This window comes from Zeugodacus cucurbitae, chromosome 3 (assembly GCF_028554725.1).
Source record: "Zeugodacus cucurbitae isolate PBARC_wt_2022May chromosome 3, idZeuCucr1.2, whole genome shotgun sequence".
NCBI lineage: Eukaryota > Metazoa > Arthropoda > Insecta > Diptera > Tephritidae > Zeugodacus > Zeugodacus cucurbitae.
In genome coordinates, this window is record NC_071668.1 from 51929126 (window position 1) to 51951146 (window position 22021).

General features: G+C 36.2%; 2 protein-coding genes across 4 annotated transcripts in view; one reads left to right on the forward strand and one right to left on the reverse strand.

Annotated features, from left to right (window-relative positions):
- Nucleotides 1-22021, reverse strand: part of LOC105217093 (probable serine/threonine-protein kinase DDB_G0268078) — a 31457-nt gene that overhangs the window by 7678 nt on the left and 1758 nt on the right. For all 3 annotated transcript variants that reach the window (XM_054228353.1, XM_054228352.1, XM_011191927.3), the window contains exons 2-7: nt 7506-7747; nt 7277-7444; nt 6955-7121; nt 6725-6896; nt 5348-6669; nt 1025-1315 (exon numbers count right to left, since the gene is read on the reverse strand). In XM_054228353.1, the coding sequence (XP_054084328.1) occupies nt 1025-1315; nt 5348-6669; nt 6725-6896; nt 6955-7121; nt 7277-7444; nt 7506-7661 (2276 nt within the window). In that variant the 5' untranslated portion in view covers nt 7662-7747. The remainder of the gene's footprint in view (nt 1-1024; nt 1316-5347; nt 6670-6724; nt 6897-6954; nt 7122-7276; nt 7445-7505; nt 7748-22021) is intronic.
- Prss44_1 (phenoloxidase-activating factor 2) lies at nt 16861-20339 on the forward strand. Its single transcript, XM_011191926.3, has 3 exons — nt 16861-17020; nt 18941-19295; nt 19363-20339. The coding sequence occupies exons 1-3, from the start codon at nt 17007-17009 to the stop codon at nt 20221-20223; spliced, it is 1230 nt and encodes a 409-aa protein (XP_011190228.2). The 5' UTR covers nt 16861-17006; the 3' UTR covers nt 20224-20339.

Below are 22021 nucleotides of genomic sequence, written 5' to 3' on the forward strand. Positions count from 1 at the left end.
CGCTGCTGACTGCATGGACAGAAGCTACAGAAGCTACAGAAGAAACATTTTAACAATTAATAGCGCTTCCAAGAAAAAAACTGAGACAACTAGTTTCACTTTACACTGGTCACTACAGACTAAGGTGCCATCTGCACAAACTAGGAATCTACTCGTCGGATCAGTGCAACTATTAATGTTTCATAACACGACGGTTTAATTGGTATACTGTGATAATAAGAGAGAGCACAATAGAATTTAAGTCACAGTCCATTCCTCAAATAGTAATCTAATCTAATTGTGGAAGATTCAGAAATGCTCAAACTAGAACTTCGTGTCAGAAATTCAGCAATTGATAATGTTATACTTAAAATAAAGAAACTGATTAGTTGGATTGAATATTACTCAAATTAAATTTTAAAATTTGATTTTTGACTTTAAGAGAGCTGTTGCAATATTTTGTACTTGGCTACTGAGTAAACTGTATAATGAAAATGTATGTATAGCAGCAGTTGCTATGATAAAAATGTATCCATTGGATCGGTGATATAATGAATAATGATCGGATGTCCAACCACCATTGCAAACTTAAATGAAAGATGATTCGATTTAATCAAGGAAAAACACTTAAGGTGGCTTATTGTATTCAATAATTTCTGATCTTTACTTGAAGGAGTGATTTTAGAAGGAATAGAATTTAGTATTTGACAAATCAACGCTCACGTAACCAAATACGCGTAAATTATGTACCTCACAAGAAGAACTAGTCTCAGCTTTGTTCATGAGGATGATGAAAAGGAGATTATACTATCTGTATCGAAGAAGTTGTCTTTATCGAGTAATCTACTTTATGGAATATCCTAAAGCTGTTTTTAATTATTTTTTATATTAATTAAAATTTTAACAATCCTTCTGCTTTAATTGTACTACATAGCCATATTCGAAAAGTTTAAAAGAATAAACCAAGAAGTCTCCAAGCATTATCTTATATCCCTCAATTTTATTCACGTCTATGAAATATTATTATAATTTCTGGCTCACTTACGCATTTGTCGACAGCGAATCAGCATAACTACCGTTATTCACTTCAATGCTACTGGGTATATGCATCTTACTCTTCTCCATCAATGAATTCTCATTGGAATAACCATTTGGCAAACTGGAGTTCCGTTCCGAAAATGTATGTTGTTGATGTGTCGTTAATGGCACTGTATTTGGATACTTTGTGGTTTCGCTATCCGAATCGAGCGAAAGATGACCGAAGAGATCTTCGAGCAAAATATTTGCTTTACCGTTGCGTTGACGTTGTCGTTTGGCTGATGTTTTAATTTTAGAACTGTTAAAAATGAACAGAAATATACATAAATAAGTTTAAAATTACTTAAATTTATTAGAAAATGTATCGATTATTAATAAAATATACAATTATTTAATCATTTCTTCAATACAAAATATTAATCGTTAAATCGAAAGTATTTGATAGTATTTATTCCAGAGTTTTCTTTTTTAAAGTACATTATTAAAGAAATGAAGAATATCGCTTTAAAAGCGGATAAAAATATGTATTGATAAAATATTTGAAAGTCCATGATCAAAGTCTCAAATAAAAGAAAATTGATTTAGCTCTTTTAGCAGGAAAACGATATTTTCTATTTTGGTAATCATTAAATTTGAAGAACACATGAATAGAAATCTAGATAAACAAAAGACTTAAGCAACAAACTTTCTCTCTAACATTTTCATAAGGATATACTGATGTATTAGATTCATCACTCTAAAGAAAAATAATTATAATAATAATATTAAGAATATTAAGAATATTAATAATGGGATTTTCTAAAACTGAGGAGGAATATAGATAATTATTAATATATATTATAATATTTAATTATTTAAATTAACTACACACCAATATCTATCTGAGAGTAGCCATTTTAGATGCAAGGGTTTAAAAGAACTTTTTAAGAAAGTTGAAATCAATAAACAAAAATTCTGTAGGAATTAAAAAAAAACCTGCAATTTGGAAAAGAAATACCAGGACGAAAATTGCACTGCCATACTTTTCTATTTCCATTGGTGTATAAATTTGAATTTCAATTTGAACTACAGTGGAACTTCTCTAACTCGAATCGCCACAATCCACATAAAAAATAGTCTTATTTATTTACTTCGCATAAAATACATTAAAAAATTTATTCTGTAATTTTGTTGGTTGTAGTTTGCTATTTTTTGTATATTGACGCCTGTATCCCATGCCTTTGTTACATGATTTATGCAATCCACAAGTGTAATATCATATTTTTTGTTCGCCTCCAAACGATGTAGAGGGACTCTTAAAATTCTGCCTCAATAGTAAATTTGAAATTTTATATTATGCTCTGGTCGAAAAGTTCGATTTATGGAATAAATTTTGTATAAAATTTGACTTCTATTGTCAATTCAAGAGTTCGAGTTATAGAAGTTCGAGTTGTGGAAGGAAATTTGTATGATATTTGATTTCTAAACGCTATTGCCAATTCAAAAGTTCGAGTTAAGGAGATCTTCGACTTATAGAAGTTCGAGTTATGGAAATTCCACTGTATTTTCTTTATGTTTGGGAGATCTTCACTTAATTTGGCACTTTACAATTTATTAAGACTCATTTTGACTATTTGCCAAATACGGTTGAAGCTAACATACACAAAATCGACGTTCTTCAAAATAAACATACTGAAATGAATATGCTCTTATTAGCAACAAAACCTCATCATATGGACAAAGTGATCTCAACTCGGATCACTTTTGAAATCCTCTGATTAATTTTGGACTTTTAAAACACATTTTCAATCATCAACAGCAGTTTGGGAAATGGTTGTAGAAACCCTATATATGAGATAACATCAAGAGGTATCACTAAGGTTTTAATGGTCTTTATCACAAACTAGAATTTTAACTTTAACTTGTTTTAAAATATATACACAATTTAAGGCAGTAATTTGTCCCGGTACGGACACCCATAAGAATAAAATATTATTATTAAAAAACAAGTAAGGAAGGCCTAAGTTCGGGTGTACGATTTATAACAACTATAACGCCCTCGCAATTTCTTAACTTACTTTCATTTAGATTACACAAATTTGTTTCCCCATATGTATGTAATCATATTAGGGGTCTTAAAATAATTCGAATAACCTGAAAACCGATTATTCGAATGTCGGGCTGCAGAGCTAAACAGAGAAGGTACAATCTTTTATAAGAGTGTACAGCTACTGGCGTACGCCGATGATATCGATATCATTGGAAACAACACCCGCGCCGTTAGTTCTACTTTTTCCAGACTGGATAAGGAAGCGAAGCGTTTGGGCCTGGTGGTGAACGACAACAAGACTAAATATCTCCTGTCATAAAAAAAAACACAGTCAGCGCATTCGCGTCTTGGCTCCATGAACGAAAATGATCCAGCTCTGAAAGTGTTCGATGCAGTACCCGCATCGCAGACCTTCACTCCACTCGGTTGGAAGGACACATATTTCAATAAAAATAGAAATGTAATGAACTTGCACTATTCGAATAGTCGGAAATTATCAGTTAATCGCATAATAGGCAACTTACGACTATCCGGATACTGCAAACCAAATATTATTATTCGAATAATGCCCTATCCGGTTAATTCGGTTAGTCGATTAGTCGAATAGCAAGAGCTCTAACACATATATGGCATAAAGATTACTAGAATGATATATAGGGACTGAGGTAATTCATGGACCGATTTCACGAAATTAGATTTACATTGCCTTAATATCCAATATATTAACCGCTTTATACGGTCTAAATCCCACCGAAATTTTATAATCGTAATTTTGGGTATATGGGTTCGGAGAAGTAATGACCCGATTTTAAACATTTTTGGCACAGAGACGCATTATTAAATGAAAGAGATTATCTCCGAATTCCTATAAAATTTCTCAGACATTTGCCAATAATTTCAAAAAAGATTCCATTATGCAATGAGGCCATCATAACCAGTTGTATTATTATACCAATATGAGTGTATCCTCTTAGCTATAAAATTTACTCTTAACGACGTTTAGTAGACCGTTGCCAAGGGTTACGCTCATTTGCAAGACCAACTAAGTGGCACAGGACATGTGTACTAAGTCTAATCAAAATATAAAATTTTTTACTCATGTTATTACTTGCAAGGACAGACGAACAGACAAACAGGATTTCAACTCATCTCGTCATCCTGATAATTTTTAACAAACTATTATACTATTTGCAACAAGTTGAGAAAGTAACAAGTAAGGAAGGGCTAAGTTCGGGTGTAACCGAACATTTTATACTCTCGCAATTTATTTATTTAACTCTATTAATATTATATTATACACAATTTGACCCACATATTCGTCATATATATTGTATAAAGTCCATTGAAAGTTGGAAACCATAATAATAGGTTAGAAGCACCGAGGTCCTCGTGTTCGATATATGGGGTCTTAAAAACCTATGGTCCGATTTCGGCGATTTTTAGAATGGGGCTGCCACACTATTAACATAATATTTGTGCAAAGTTCTGCACCGATATCTTCACTAGTGTTTACTTTATATATTCTAAAGTAAACGATTCAGATCGTCTTCAAAGTTCTGGTATATAGGAAGTAGGCGTGGTTGTGAAGCGATTTGGCCTATTTTCACAACATATCATTGGGATGTAAAGAAACTATTACAAACCAAGTTTCATTGAAATCGGTCGAGTAGTTCCTGAGATATGGTTTTTGACCCATAAGTGGGCGACGCCACGCCTATTTTCCATTTTGTAAAAAAATCTGAGTGCAGCTTTAATCTGCCATTTCTTATGTGAAATTTAGTGTTTCTGACGTTTTTCTTTAGTAAGTTAACCCACTTTTAGTAATTTTCAACCTAACTTTTGTATGGGAGGTGGGCGTGGTTATGATCCGATTTCTTTCATTTTTGGCCTGTATTAGGAATTGGCTAAAAAAAACGATTGCAGAAAGTTTGGTTTATATAGCTCTATTGGTTTGCGAGATATGTACAAAAAACTTAGTAGGGGGCGGGGCCACGCCCACTTCCCCAAAAAAAATTACATCCAAATATGCCCCTTCATAAGTGTGCCAAGTTTCATTAAGATAACTTAATTTTTACTCAAGTTACAGCTTGCACAGACGGACGGACGGACGGACGGACAGACAGACATTCGGATTTGAACTCCACTCTTCACCCTGATCACTTTGGTATATATAACCCTATATCTAACTCGTTTAGTTTTGGGTGTTACAAACAACCGTTATGTGAACAAAACTATAATACTCTCTTTAGCAACATTTGTTGCGAGAGTATAAAAATTATATATATTCACCCCTATACCTACCCCAATATAAGATCGAGTTCATCGTCCTTGCTCAACTCTGCATTTTGTCCGTTCGGCAGAGATTTTTTGTCGCCACCCAGCCGTTCGTAAAGAGGTTTCTCCACGGTTTGTTCATTATTTGTGTAGTCATTTCTGTCCATACTCTGCTCGAATGCATTCCGCATAATTAAATTGCCTGTGGGTGCTTGTTTCGGCACTACCTTGGAGAACATATTATAGACCTTGGCTTCCTTACCCACTGTATCGAGATTCAATAAGCTTGGACGCGTCTGTAGGTAGTAGCCATTAATTTTCGCCGAATTTTTAGCATTCTTCGAAGCGGTCTCAAAGAGTGCATAATTCCGATGGCCATTCGCCAAATAGATTACACCGGCTTTAATATTACCGACAGGATTACTGCTGTGATTGAAGGAGACATTTGGCGGCTGTGGCGGTTGCAGCTGACCGGTGTTGCGATTCAAGTAGATGTCATTTATGGACTCGGTGAAGGCAAGATTTTCCTGTGAACGCTTGTGGAGTGCCGCCTCTCCGCCACCGTTCAGATATATGTGACTGGCTGGCGCGAGTATGGTATTGTAGCCGCTCTTTATCGAAATGTTATCTTCAAGTTGTTCACGGAATTGCCGATTTGCTACGTTGTTGATGGCATTCGGCGGCATGCCGTTGTTGGTGTGCGAATTCTGTTGCGCATTAACAGCTGTCAATTGTAACGGCACTGTGGAGCGCGACGCATCGCCACCATTTATTGCCAAGAAACTGATTTTTGGCGCTTGCACTTGATTGGGGTTCTGTGTTATGGGAATTATCGCACGCCTCGCGTACATATTGTTGTATGCACGATTACTATTGTTGTTCAGTGATGCATTTACTGCATTATTGGCATTAACAGTATTGCTATTATTATGCTGCCGATTACCTTGCTGTATCAGCTCGGTAACCGCTTGTAGTTTCTCTTGCACCGGAAGCACATTATTCGATAGATTCGGCAATTGCCCCGCATTCCTGCCATTGATGCTCATATTCGTATTGTTTGTTGTATTTGTATTTACAACAGCAGCCGCTGCCGCATATTTGGCCGTAAGTTTGACATTGGCATTCGCCGCCGCCGTGGGTGAGATGCGCTTGAGCGCATGAAAGTAGGCATATTTAAGGCTCTGCTGCGCCGTGGGCCGCTTATCCGGATCGTAGTGCAACATGTCCTCCAACAAATCCAAGCCCGCCTGACTGCAACGTGTCACAATCGTATTGAGCGGCACCTTGATGCATTCCGGATAGCGAAAGTGTATAGTCGCTGCGAGTCTATAGCCTTCGGGCCATTCACTCTGGTAATACAAAATGCCAGTGAGTCCACAATTCATAGATATTACGAATACATACCTTCTCAGGCGTTCCTAAAACAGAACAAATCTTAAACAGTTGATCCACTTCACTGCTGCCCGGAAAGAGTGGTCGAAATGTGTACAGCTCCGCCATGATGCAACCCATTGCCCACAAATCTATGGAACTGGCATAGTTTGTGGAATGTAGCAGCACCTCCGGTGCTCGATACCTGTTCGAAATACATATGTTACTGCCACTACAAGTAAAGAGAGTCAAATTACGCTCACCATCTTGTCGACACATAGTCTGTAAACGGCGGTCGTGAGCGTATCTCTCGCGCCAAGCCGAAATCTGCAATTTTTATAAGCTCCGGTCCTGAGCAAAGTAAATTCTCCGGTTTCAAGTCACGATGGAAAAATCCATGGCGATGCATGAACGCCAAGCCAGTGAGGACCTGTTTGTGAAGAGGCCGTAAGACATATAAAACAATAATTGAGTTATAAGTGCGAAGGAACAAATTGCTAGTTTTTTGATCTCAGTCTTAAACTGAGATAGTACGCAGACTCTGCATAGTGGCATATTCTCACAAACATATGCACATTATTTTACCTGAAAAAGTATACTTTTAAGCGTTGGTTCTGGCAAATGTGTGTCGCGGTCCTTAATCATTTGGTACAAATTCTCTTTCATATATTCAAAAACGAAATATAACGTGTCATTCTCACGTATGACTTCCTTCAGCTTAACAATATTGGGGTGAGAGAGTTTCTTGAGCGACTGCAAAATAATAATAAATAGTAATATATATATAGAAGTATTTAGGCAACAAAAGCCTCACCTTTACTTCGCGCAAATTCATCGCCTCCTCCCAGGAGTAATATTTTCGTTTCATACGTTTTATAGCCACCTTTTCGCCAGTGTCCTTGCGTTGGGCTAATACCACTGTACCGTATGTGCCATCACCCAATTGTGAGAGGGTAATATAACGATTCATTATACTGAAGCGGGGAAGCTCCCGTATATGTATGTAGAAATTGTCGCAATCAGTATAATTCAGTCGATGCGAAGTAAGGCATTATGCTGAAATTTGAAAAGAAAACGGGATTATAAATGTAAGTTAAATAGCAATGATTATATATAATATATAAAAAATGAATTCAGAAGTATTCAGAAGCTGATTTTGTTAAGCCGGGGCCTGTTCGCAAACGTTCCAAGTATATATAAATTATTGCCATTATTATTCTTAAATTTGCTGTAAGAAAATAGCATTGTGCTACTTGGGAAGCTGCTAAATCGGACTTTATGCTGGAGTAGATGGAACAGACTTTATATTATTTTCTAAAAGTTGAATGCACTATGTTCTACCAAACCACAAAAAACATAATTCAGGAAGTAATTGTCCCTTAATTACTTAATTAACCGGATTTTGCTCGATTAATGCGCCGATATAAATCATTTACAATACAAAAAATCTTATTTTACTACTTTAATATTTAATCGAATTGAAAATGGAATGCAACTCTGGGGGTTGTTCTCCACTCTGTAAATTTGGCTGTATTTATTGATAAAATAGCAATCAGCTGATGAAAATTACCAACTTTCTATGAACATCAAAAATAAAAATGTATAAAAGCTGATCGTTAATCGAATAGCCGGCTGAGCGAAAGGCAAAAACTGGGTTTTCAATAATAATTTTAAATGTGGTACTAAATTAATTTGGCTGTGCGAAAAGATCTATTTTAAAAACTGAACAGAACTTCTATTTGCGCCGTTATTTTTGCATTTTATGTCCCCCGAAAACTTATTTTGGTTTGTAAAATACCACCGTTACCTTCGTTAGAATTGGTAAAAACTTCTACGTAAGCAAGAAGATTTCAACACGTCAAAATTAGAGTAGCAGAACCAGTTAATAAAATTTGAGTTGCCTTTTGTTATGTCATCACTAGATTTAGGAAGCAAGACGGAAGGAACTTGACATACAACTTTTGTTATTATTTAAACAGTATGTTACTGTCGGACTCGCTGTACCTGATGCCGATCGTAAAACACTAAGAAGACCACCACAGGAATTGTAGCCACGAATAGCGACCATCTATTCGATTTCACTAATAGTCACTTAACTGAAATATATAATGATGATAACCCAATACTTAATATGTCTTCCTTTAAGTGATTGATATACCTTTTCTCACAAAGCTTCTCGAAAGATGTATAGCGTGCTCTGATCACAGTTTGTCATACCTAATCTTAACTATTATTATTATAAATTATTGTATATTATAAATATTGTATGAGGGTTATTCTAGACCTTGACATCATGAGGTCAAGATGTAATTATCAAGGCTAGTCCAACAATCGCAAAGCTAGTAAATTTAACCATGCCTTGAAATTTAAAGCAAAAGAAGTTTCAGTTTTTCTATATTTTCGAACACCGTAAGAACTTCTATTGCTCGACCCTCATAGATAACCTTTTTACGCAGTTACAGTATTTTTTTCTGTGCTAGAGCTACAATAGACTATTTACCGTTATCTGCTGAGCAGCAAACACTACTAAAATACATTTTTTTTGTGTTTAGAATAAATCGAATTGTATAATAGAAGTCACGCATAATTAAAGACTTACGTATATACATGTACATATATATACATATACAGTTGAACTTCCCTAACTCAAATCATCATAATCACAAAAAAAATCGAGTTAGAGAGACTTCGAATTTTAAAAGTTCTCATTAAAACATTCAATTTTTCAAAATCCTGTAAAATATAAAGTTTTATGTACATATGTACGTTAAAACATGTATTCTTTAATTTTGTTTGGTATAGTTTGCTATTTTTTCGGCTCTTGACGTCTGTATCCCACGCCTTTGTTACATGATTTATACAATCCATAAGCGTAATATCATATACAGTATACTCTCGAAAAGTAAATCGATTGGTATTTTGGGTAATTTACTTTTTCGAATAATTTACTTTTCCAAATATATACATAAATTATCTGTTTTTATAATATTAAATGCATTTTTAAACTTAAAAAATTCATTCATTTATTTGCTTCAATAAAACATATGGATTTACATGAAAAACATATTTACATTTACATACATACATATGTATTTACTATGAAGAGAAAAAATCTTGAATATTCTTTTGTTTTTTTTCTTTTGCAATATATTTTCTGACCATTTTTGTACGACAATTCAAAAAGTCTGACACCTGATTTGCATCGTTTTCATTTTTAAACCAGTGGATCAAGTAGGAGAGTTTATTTACTAAAAAGACGCGATAAACAAGAAATTCGTTTCGAATTTTTTATCACACTCTCTGAAAAGTTAATTAAAAAATTTACTTTTTCGAGGTGCATGTGTAATCTTAAAGGTGATTAACTTTTCCGCGATTATTTACTATCTGAGAATTTACTTTTCGAGAGTATACTGTATTTTGTTCGCCGGCATACGATATAGAGGGACTTTTTTAAAGATCTGCCTTGATAGTAAAATTTTAAATTTTATATTATGCTCTGGTCGAAAAGTTCGATTTATGGAAGAAATTTTGTATGAAATTTGACTTCTATTGCCAATTCAAGAGTTCGAGTTATGGAGAACTCCGAATTATAAAAGTTCGAGTTATGGAAGTTCCACTGCATATAATAACTATAAAATGCTATTTACTAAATCTAGTGCTAAGCGTGTCAATTTAATAGTTATAATAATAAATTATTCTTTTATTGTCGCCGCTTTGTGTGTCTTTCGTTTATTAGTCGCTATAAATAAAACACAATGATCAATATTTTTCACGCCGTATCATACAATTACATACACATTTACGTGTCATATTCAAAGTCATGTGCATGATATTGAATGTAGATAATAATACTATTATGTTACAATTAACTACTAACTGCAAGAAATGCAGGGTCAAAGTTCGATCCACGAAAAATATAAAAATTTTATATATCAAAATATACGGGACCCGTTATAGCATCTGTCATATAAGCTTGATAGAAAAATGTTATCATACACCATTGAATTAAGGGGTTACATGGGTTTCGATTTTTTGTTTTTTGGCTTATAAATTTCTACAACATCTCAAGAATATTGTCCTTGAAAATTTAGGATAGTTTCGGAGATGCAGCCTTTGGAAGGTGTGCGCTCTAAGTCAGGTATTATTGTTACTCAAAACTTTTAACGCGCATAAGAAGGTTAAGTTCGAAAATGGGCGTAATCGGACCACTGCCACGCCCACAAAATGGCTAAAACCGAAAACACTTAAAGTGCTATAAATAAAGCTATGGAAGTAAAATTTGGCATGAAGGATCGCAAACTACTAAAGGTATATCAAGGAAACTTTCTAGAGTCGTTTCTTTTAGGTACTACCTTATACAGACCAAAAATGCAGGCAATCGGATTGTAACCACGCCCACCTCCCATACAAAGGTTAGGTTGAAAATTACTAAAAGTGGGTTAACTCACTAACGAAACACGTGAGAAACACTAAATTTCACATAAGAAATGGCAGATGAAAGCTGCACTCAGATTTTTTTACAAAATGGAAAAAGGGGCGTGGCGCCGCCCACTTATGGGTCAAAAACCATATCTCCGAAACTACTCGACCAATTTCAGTGTAATTCGATTTGTAATATTTTCTTTGCATCCCAATGATATTTTGTAAAAATAGGTCAAATCGGTTCACAACCCCGCCTACTTCCTATGTACCAGAACTTTGAAGACAATCTGAATCGTTTACTTTACAATATATAAAGTAAGCACTAGTGAAGATATCGGTGCAGAACTTGGCACAAATACTATGTTTATAGTGTGGCAGCCCCATTCTAAAAATCGTCGAAATCGGACCATTGGTTTTTAAGGCCCCATATATCGAACACGAGGACCTCGGTGCTTCTAACCTAATATTAGGGTTCCCAACTTTCAATGGACTTCATACAATATATATGACGAATATGTGAGTCAAATTGTGTATTATATAATATAAATAAAGTTAAATAAATAAATTGCGAGAGTATAAAATGTTCGGTTACACCCTTCCTTACTTGTTTTTTTCCAATTATAATTATTTAAAAAACCAAATTTTACCGAAGTTTTTAATTTTTTGGAAAAATGTTTGCCAAAAATCCAATTTTCACTTTTTTTGTCTTTCCTTCGTTCAAGCACGAGACTTATCTGCCGGAAAGGGACAGTTTGATCCAATACCCACAAAAAAGTAGATTTTGCCGTATAGTGTTATGACTTCCTCTGTTCTCGAGAGGGAATTTAGTTGCCCAACACAAATTTGTTGCTGCTGGCTGATTTTACTATTGCATAAAGAAATTTCACTTCCCACTTCCAAAATCTTCCGTTTGTAAGAATATGCAAATTTCCTATTTAAATAATCGGAAATGGTTTACTGCTATCCAACGATAATGTTGTTTACCACCAATGTATGCATACCATCTGCACATATGAATGCAGGGTTGTATATGTTAATACAACATTGTATAATAAATCAATATATTCAAATACATGTGCATTCACTTATAGATCCTCACTTTGCTCCTTGACGACGTTAGCGCTCGCGAGTAGTCTCGTGTGTCACATTTTCCACATTCAGCCAAGGTCAAAGGCGTCATTTTCCTACGATAATATCAATATTATTAAAGTGTCTTGACTCCACCAATATTGACTGCATGCTTGTTACATATTTGCATGTACTCGTACCCATGTGGCTACACGCAAGGAAGAGTAGTGTCTTAGTAGCAGTTCACCTGGAAATTTATTACTCGACTTTACTAATAATTATCAGCGCTGTTTGTAACTTTCATTGTGTACATATTTATTAACAAGTGTCTACAAGCCAATTAAAGTGAGCGTCATTATGGTTGTCGTAAGGTTGACCCAATTGAAATACCTAAAGCGTATAACAAGCTCGAACAACTGTGTCAGAATGTCCGGTTGTTCACGCTGTAAGAATGTCACCTAATTTCCACATTCATTATTCATTCAACGAATGCAAATAAGCGCTCCTTATTTAATTTCACGCTACAAAAAAAAAAAACATTTATTAATATTTAAATTGTCAACCTGATTTCCTACTTTTTACCGTTATTTTAAAATGTTGGGCCATCTGTAAATAAATAATTAGCTACTTGAGAAATTTTATTAAAAGCCATTGCGAGAAATATATACTCGTACAGATTCGATTTCATATCCCATCAATATTGAACAAATTTTACAACTTTTAACACTACCTCTGGTAGCAAAGCGGCGATACTAACGTTGTTCTTGCTAATTGTGCGCTCGAGACTATGTAGGCTACACTACCCTCACTTTCAGTGGTATCAAACTACATCACAATTAGACTAGTTTGGTTGCCTGGCCATAGCGGAATCCCAAGAAATTTTTTAACTGATAAGCTTATAAAGTCAGTCAGTCAACTACTATAGAATGGAAAGAAGTAGAAACTATCTTCTTTATTACTGGTCAGTTAGTCGCATAATCCGACTCAATATAAATTGTAAGAGATCTTCACTCTCAGGAAAGGTAATTCTCCCTTAGTTGTAGGCATTGAATTAGATAAAGTTGCTTGAACGAAGACGAAGTATAATCAACTCAACACTTCCTTTTGAAATGCTCTACCTTTGCGAGATCGAGACAAAAATTCCTTGGATCTGACTTTATCACTTTTCGATCCATTCACAACCATATATGCTAACAATATCTTCAGTTTATGAAAAAAAGCTTTCTATCATAGGCTCTAATGGCAAAAACTCAACATTGTTCTTAACGGCTGTATCCAGAACAATATATGTATGTATGTGATTTGACATGGAAGCCGTTTAGCCGGTTATAGCCGAATCGATGATAGCGCGCCACTACTTCCCCTTCCTCGGCTTCCTCCAGCGGATACTGCATCGAACACTTTCAGAGCTGAAGCGCATTCTGTCTTTTATTTCGCTGAACTATGTCAGTGTCGTCGCATAGCTCATCGTCCCATCGTCTGCGGTATACGCCGATGCCAATGTTCTGAGGACCATAAATCTTGCGCAAAATTTTCCTCTCGAAAACTCCTAGTCGATGTCTCATCTGATGTTGACATCGTCCACGCTTCTGCACCATAAATCAGGACGGGAATGATAAGGGATTTGTAGAGTTTGATTTTGGTTCGTCGAGAAAGGACTTTACTTTTTAATTGCCTACTCAGTGCTGCGCTGGATTTCGAGGCTGACATTGTTGGTGTTGTTGATGCAGGTTCCCAGGTAAACGAAATTAAGACGCGAAAGCGCTAACTGTTTGTTTGATGACAGGAGATATTTCGTCTTGCCCTCGTTAACCTCCAGCTCGTATTATTTTTTCAACATCATCAACGTCAACTTACACAGCAGAGATTCCAGTCGTAAGACATGCTTTTTTCCGACCATATTCTGCAAAGAAGCTGATGCATGCACTTTATCAGTTCTTCGCCGCCGTATTAGAATGGCTCGGCCGGTAATCTATCGTCCCCCGCCACATTGTTGTCCTTCAGGCGGGTAATTGCTATTCCAATTTCTTCATGGTCGGGTAATGGAACATCTGTTCCATCATAATCGATTGGGGAATCGGGTTCGCCATCTCCTGGTGTTGTACTTTCACTGCCATTCACCAGGTCGGAGAAGTGTTCCCTCCATAATCCCAGTATGCCCTGGACATCGGTTACCAGATTACCACCTTGGTCTCTACATGAGGATGCTCCGGTCTTGAAACCTTCGAGCATTACCTCTGTTGGCCAGCTTCTCAAGCTCTTCATACTTACGCATTTCGGCCTCTTTCTTTTTTTGTCTGCAAATACGTCTCGCTTCCCTCTTCAGCTATACGCTCACTTAATTTTGATATTTCACATATTTAGTTGCGCTACTGGCAACTTCGGAGACCGCAATTTACTGCCTAATTTTTCAATATCTTTGTAAAAAAAATTTTGAAATATAGTAGAAAAATACCTATCATGTCTAAAAATTCAAAACATTATATCGTACTCATTTAACAAAATACGCGAAAAAGGCCTAACTTTTCATGGGTTGCACACAGCTTAAAACTACTGTCTCGGTTGGAGGGTAAATAGTACTGAATCGAAAAAACGTAAGATTCAATGTCAAAGGAAATCTCAGTGTTTTAGCACTAAAACTACTTTTAGTTAATGTAAATGGGTAGTTAAATTCTCGCGAACTGTAAGATAATTCTCATCATCTATACGAATGAAATACAAAGAAACGATTTGCTATCGCTGGCTCTCTTTTCAACTGAAACACTTAATTTAAATAAACCAAGCTTGAGTTGTAGTGTATGTATTCATATTTTCGCAATAAAATTGTAAAAGGGAATCTCAATGTGCTTGTAGCATATATGTACAAACACACGAGTATTTATTTTCAAGCTGTGCTCGGTATTTAAGCGTAATAAAGTATGTTGTTGCTGTTGGTACGTCCATAGCATTATCTATACATTTTCTATAAATATTCCAAACATTTCTTTTATTTAATTAAGTATGTCGACGTTTAAGTGATTCATTGAAGAAAATCACAACAGCCAAAAAGTCAATTGTTTATAATATCGTAACAAGTAAAAAACAACAATACATACATCAACTTTCCTTTATCAAATGCCCTTGATGGTCATGTTGGATTAAAACGCTTGAACTTAAATTGTGTAGTACAAACACCCCAGAATGTGGTGAGAGTAATTAAGCGAATGTGACTTCATTATCTGCATGTTGATTTAAGAAAAATGGTACACTTAACTTTAATAAAATTTTCTTTGAATTCAATATTTTCGCAGAAACACTCAAGTACTAAATCCTGGTTTAATGACCTTAGGTGCGTCCTTAATTCCGAACCTCATTTCATTATATTCACAAATTCGAAAACAAATCTTGAGTTGGGAAGGGACTTGTTATATAAATGAGCATCGAAGACGATCATCACGAAGAGGCTGTTATGAACAAAAGTTTAAAAAGATTTATGAAACTATTTGGAATGACTATGACTAAGATATGTAGATTGTCATGTACCTGACAATTCATGGGTATCCGTTCAAAACTAGTAAGTACGGCTGTCGAAACGAAAGGAGGAGTCAGACAGGTTGACTTATTATCGTTCAACTAATAAGAGCTGCAGAGCTAAATAGAGAAGGGACAAGAGTGACCAAATGCTGGCGTACGCCGATAAAATTGATATTGTTGACTTCAACAATTGCGCTGTTAGTTCTGCCTTTTCCAGAGTGGATAAGGAAGCGAAGCGTATGGATCTGGTGGTGAACGAAGACAAGACGAAATATCTCCTGTCTTCAAACAAACAGTCAGCGCATTCGCGATTTGGCTCTCACGACACTCTTGACAGTCATAATTTTGAGTTGTTAATATTTTCGTCTACCTTAGAACCAGCATTAAAAACCAATAACAATGTCAATCTCGAAATCCAACACAGAATCGCTCTTGCCAACAATTGCTGCATTAGACTGAGTAGGCAAGTGAAAAGTTAAGTCCTCTCTCCACTAACTTAAGCCATACTCTACAAGTCGCGGTCGTGAATAATGAACCTGTTTTATGATGCAGTAGCAAGGACGATGTTAACCACCGATGAGACTGCACTAGGAGTTTTCGAGGGATATAACAAAGGTTTTGCGGAAGATTTATTGTCCTTTGATAGTTGGCAACGGTCAAATGCCGCAGACAATGGGACGATAAGCTGTACGAGTTATATGACAACATTGACATTGTTCAGCGAATAAGAAGATGTTATCCAAATGGACGAAACCACTCCAGATTTGAAAGTGTTCGATGCAGTATACACCGGTGGAAGCAGAGGAAGGGGAAGACCTCCACTCCGTTGGAAAAACCTGGTCTGAGAGCGACCTGGTGTCGCTTCATATTTCCAATTAGCGGTTAATTCCAAGAAGAAGAAATGAATGCCGCGCTCTTATTGTTTCGGTTATAATCGCATAAGCGGAGCCTACGTCTATATCCCAAAAATAATGGAGCAGTAACTTCTTAGATAACGCAATTTTCATTCGAAAGCGTAAAAATTTAATATGTTATATACTACTAAGATTGATCTATACTTATGTACCCCAGCTATGCTCCAGACCTGTATTGTCGCTTGAAATATATACTTATACATATACATACATATGTCTGTATTTCAGTCAGAACGCATTACAAATGAGATGTGCAAATCTTTTGCCACTCTCAGATGTCATTACCAAGTATAAACAACATTCTTGATAGGTTTATAAATGCAGTAATCTTACATCGTCCTCTCAGTGTAATTTAAATAGTCGCGCGCTTCTGAACATTCAATACAAACGCCGCTGACATGTTCTTGATTAAGTGAGTTGAATTGATTTTGCATCAAAATGCATGTGTGAATATGAAACTTTAAGATCTTTAAGATCAAGAAAAAAATAATTAATACACATATATTCAAATAAAAATGGTGTAAAAGTGAAATTTGTGCGTAAAAATGTGCTTTGAAGACTTGGAAATACTTCATATTAGAATATGTGCTGTTCATATTAGAATATTTGCTGGTTTTATTCTTTTAGACAATTGGCAAAACTGGTTTATAAATTAACTTAACTTGTTTAAGTTTCAGAAGCAACTCACATTTAGCTATAATGTACTTAGCTGTGAAGGAAATTTTATTTTGTTGGCAACCCTTCCAAAAATATTCAAAGTTCTTAGGAACACACTGCTGATTTCGACAAAATTATTTGCATAAAATTATATAAATATATATATTCCTTTTGCATTGAGTTCGGATTCCCCGAACTTGACTCTTCCTTACTTATACTATATTATTAAACACATAATTTTTTTAATATTTTTTTGATTTCAAAGTGTGATTAACCTTTCTTCATATACTTGTATTTACTATATATAGTTCTTATCAGTACCACTTGAGCGTAGAATGTACGTACCATATCAGCAAAAAGTCCCTAGAATCAAATTATTTGTTTATTTTAACCACAACCTATCTATCGCAATTTATTACATACAAAATAATAATGCGTAAACAAGTTATATGCCTGTGAAAACAGCGTAACTCAGTTATTATATGTTGATTATCAAATATCAGCTGATCAATCTGTACCTAAATATCGTACCATTATATTATGACGATGAATAATCGGCTTCGTCCACAAACGAAAGTGATAAAATCTTTATTTGCCTTCTACGTAGTCACCCATGTTTTTCAAGGAATTTTTAGTGTTCAGAGTCTGGTAACAAAGCATTAAAGCACATCTAATGAAAGTTATCAGATAATTATCGATACCATTGATGAACCAGGAGTCAAATAATAGTAAGACCCCAATGCGTTAATGGGTTAGTGGTAGTCAGGATTTTCAAAAAATCAATTTTGATTTTGATCCGATAATTACTTTTCGAGTTATTCGATAAATAACAAAGAGCGCTCAGGCACTCCAACTCACTGGTGTCAAACTTTAAATGCGTTTATCTCAAAACTATGTTTTTTGAACTGCTGACAACTGTAACTCGATAACCGCTCAGTAGATTTTAATGAAATTCATACAGCTTTTAGAATACATAATAAACTCAGGCCTGATCCGAAGGATTTTTTTTCAAAAATTTCGATTTTTTAAGACCAATTAACTGTTGATTTTTTCCCGAAAATCTAAAAAACTAATTCCTGAGACCGCCATTTTGTTAATTAAAAAAGCTTCGGATCAGGTCCAGGATTATCTATTTATAAAACTAATTTTTTTTATCCCATTGATTTTAGTTGAATCTCCAAGGACTTATGATTGTCAGCGCAAGGACCTTTTTTTTTGAAACTTGGTCAACACTGACAGCTATAACTTTCGAAATTATAATTTTTTTTTCAAATTTTCGTGACTTTAAGTCAAATCATTGTATAATAATGCCATATTATTGCTTTTGTAAAATAAAATGATTTAATAGCAAAAAAATACTGAAAATTCTAATTTTTTCGTGTCTCTGACTACTCCAACCCATTAAAAACCTCCGGGAATAGTTTAATTGCCAGACCACGTATTGACAATATCGCTTCACTCAGAAACTTAATGGCATAGAATAATTTGCGAGCTGGAAGCCCCGCCGACTTCGGCTTATACAAAAAATTTAATTTTGAACAAGTCATAGTATGAGTCGATCCGTCTAACAATAAGATCCCTATTGATTACATCGTAGTCGATCCAAATAAAGTCAAATCGTTTACTTTAACATGTACTTCCTTATTTTACATTTACTTATATTTTTTCATTACAGCTTAACAAATGTCATGTCCATGCATCTGACGATTATTATTGTATGCCTGCTAGGGGTTTTGTTCAATCCGGTACGAACTCAAAGACCGGACAACTATGAAAAATTATTAGAAAAGATATTTGACACCAATTCAACATTAAATAGCATATTTGACACCAAATCTACAGAGCCGGAGCAGGAATCAAATTTAGATTCGCAAGTTAGGATTTGTGGACTCAACAAGGAATGTGTTCCACGCAGTCTCTGCAATGAAGATGGCACTGTCAAAATTCATGGACAAGATTTGATCAATCTTCGCTTGGACACTGGGAGTCCATGCACTTATTTGGAACTCTGCTGCGATGTAAGCAGTAAAGTAAGTATATATTTCAAATATAGACACATCTACAGTAAAGCATATTGAAAGCGTGTTTCCCTTGCAGTTACAGCAACCAAAAGAAGACGATGTTCCACAGAGAAATGCTTGCGGTTACCGCAATTCTAATGGCATATCTTTCAAAATTACCGGAGCTAAAAATAATGAGTCAGAATTCGCAGAATTTCCCTGGATAGTAGCAATTTTCACAAAATCGGCAAATAAGAAGGATTACAAATGTGGTGGCTCGATTCTCGCACCAAACGTCGTTCTAACGGCGGCACATTGTCTCTGGAACCTACAGTCCGCCTCGTTGATGATCCGTGCTGGCGAATGGGATTTGGAGACCACACAGGAGCCGTATTTGCATCAAGACACAGGAGTTTCAGAAATCATTAGACATGAGGATTTTAATCCCAGCACAATATTTAACGACATCGCGTTACTGACATTGAAAACACCATTAACTTGGGCACCAAATGTCCAGCCCATCTGTTTGCCTAACGCGGGTACAACATTCGATAATAAGCGCTGTTTTGCTTCCGGTTGGGGTCAGGACAAGTTTGGTAGAAATGGCGTTTACCAGCACATCTTGAAGAAGATCGAGTTACCCATTGTGCCGCATGCTACATGTCAAACACAATTGCGTCGCACGCGGCTTAGTCGGTTTTTCCAGCTGGACAAGAGTTTCCTATGCGCTGGCGGTGAACTCGGTAAAGATACGTGCAAAGGTGATGGCGGTTCACCATTATCGTGCCCCGATCCGAATAATCCAGAACGCTATATTCAAGCTGGTGTTGTTTCCTGGGGTGTCGAATGTGGTGTGGAGAATGTTCCTGGTGTATACGCGAATGTTGCTTATTTACGCGATTGGATCATCGGAAAGCTTGTGACAAGAGGAATTGATACCAAGTTTTTTACACCATAATAATCAGCAGTTGTCTGTTAAACCCTGTCACTGGATTTTTAGCGTAACTTTCAATCAAATTATATATATATTTGTATATATTAATATATAAAGTCTCACAACTATGACTAATAGAATACCATTTTTTATAAACTTAAGGGAAAGCTTATCAGAGACCGCATGGTAAAGAGAGCTAATTATTTTAGTCTATTTATGGACAGTTAAATACTATTTTCAACTAACTCAGCCTAGTCTAGAATAGGTGTTCACTCATCATCCTTTGGTAAAACATTTCTCTTTAATAAGTTAGAAGCTATAAGATGTAAGATACAGATTTCATTAATCCATAATATTTTGATGCCAAGTTATGATGTTCACAAGAAAACATTCTCACGCAAAGAGAAGTTATCTATAATATTTGGGTTTGGAAAGTATGGCAATTACTCCAGAATATGGAATTTCGTAAATAAATGTATTCTCAACCGAAAATATGAGATAATGCCACTACTACTACCTAACTAAAATTAGGCGTATTTCTTGCATTAGAGCTATTCAATGCTCTTTCTCCCTTCGGGTTAACCTTAAACCTCATATATGTATGTATTATATGTATGTGATTGGCGTTGAACCGTTTAGCCGGTTATAGCCGAATCGATGAGAGCGCGCCACTCGTCACTTTCCTTCGCAGTTCGGCGCCAGTTGGAGATCCCAAGTGTAACCAGGTCGCTCTCCACCTGGTCCCTCCAACGGAGTGGAAGCCTTCCCCTTCCTCGGCTTCCTCCGCCGGGTACTGCATCGCACACTTTCAGAGCTGGAGTGTTTTCGTCCATTCGGACAACATGACCTAGCCAGCGTAGCCGCTGTCTTTTTATTCGCTGAGCTATGTCAATGTCGTCGTATAGCTCGTACAGCTCATCGTTCCATCGTCTGCGGTATTCGCCGTTGTCAATGTTTAAGGGACCATAAATCTTCCGCAAAATTTTCCTCTCGAAAACTCCTAGTGTCGTCTCGTCTGATGTTGACATCGTCCACGCTAAGCTGCTAAGCGACTTGTAGAGTTTGATTTTGGTTCGCCGAGAGAGGACTTTACTTTTCATTTGCCTACTCAGTCCAAAGTAGCACCTATTGGCAAGAGTGATTCTGCGCTGGATTTCGAGGCTGACATTGTTGGTGTTGTTGATACTGGTTCCCAGGTATACGAAATTATCTACGACTTCGAAGTTATGACTGTCAACAGTGACTTGGGAGCCAAGACGCGAATGCGCCGACTGTTAGCTTGATGACAGGAGATATTTCGTCTTGACCTCATTCACCTCCAGACCCATTCGCCTCGCCCCTTATCCATCTTCGTTACCTCGTTTGGTATCGAACGGCTCGGAGAGGTCCTTCCCAATCATGACGGAGCTTTTGATGTTGCTCAGCGTCAACTTGCACAGCCGTATTAGTTTTGAGGGGATACCAAATTCAGACATCGCGGCGTAAAGGCAGCTCCTTTTAGTGCTGTTGAAAGCAGCTTTAAAATCGACAAAAAGGTGGTGTGTGTCGATCCTCTTTTCACGGGTCCTTCTCCAAGATTTGGAGCATGGTGAATATCTGGTCAGTTGTTGATTTTCCAGGTCTAAAGCCACACTGAAAAGGTCCAATTAGTTTGTTGACGGTGGGCTTTAGTCTGTGTGAAAGACTCGATAGAACCTTGTAAGCGATGTTAAGGAGGCTTATCCCACGGTAGTTGGCGCAGATTGTGGGATCTCCCTTTTTATGGAATGGGCAGAGCACACTGAGATTCCAATCGTCAGGCAGGCTTTCATCCGACCATATT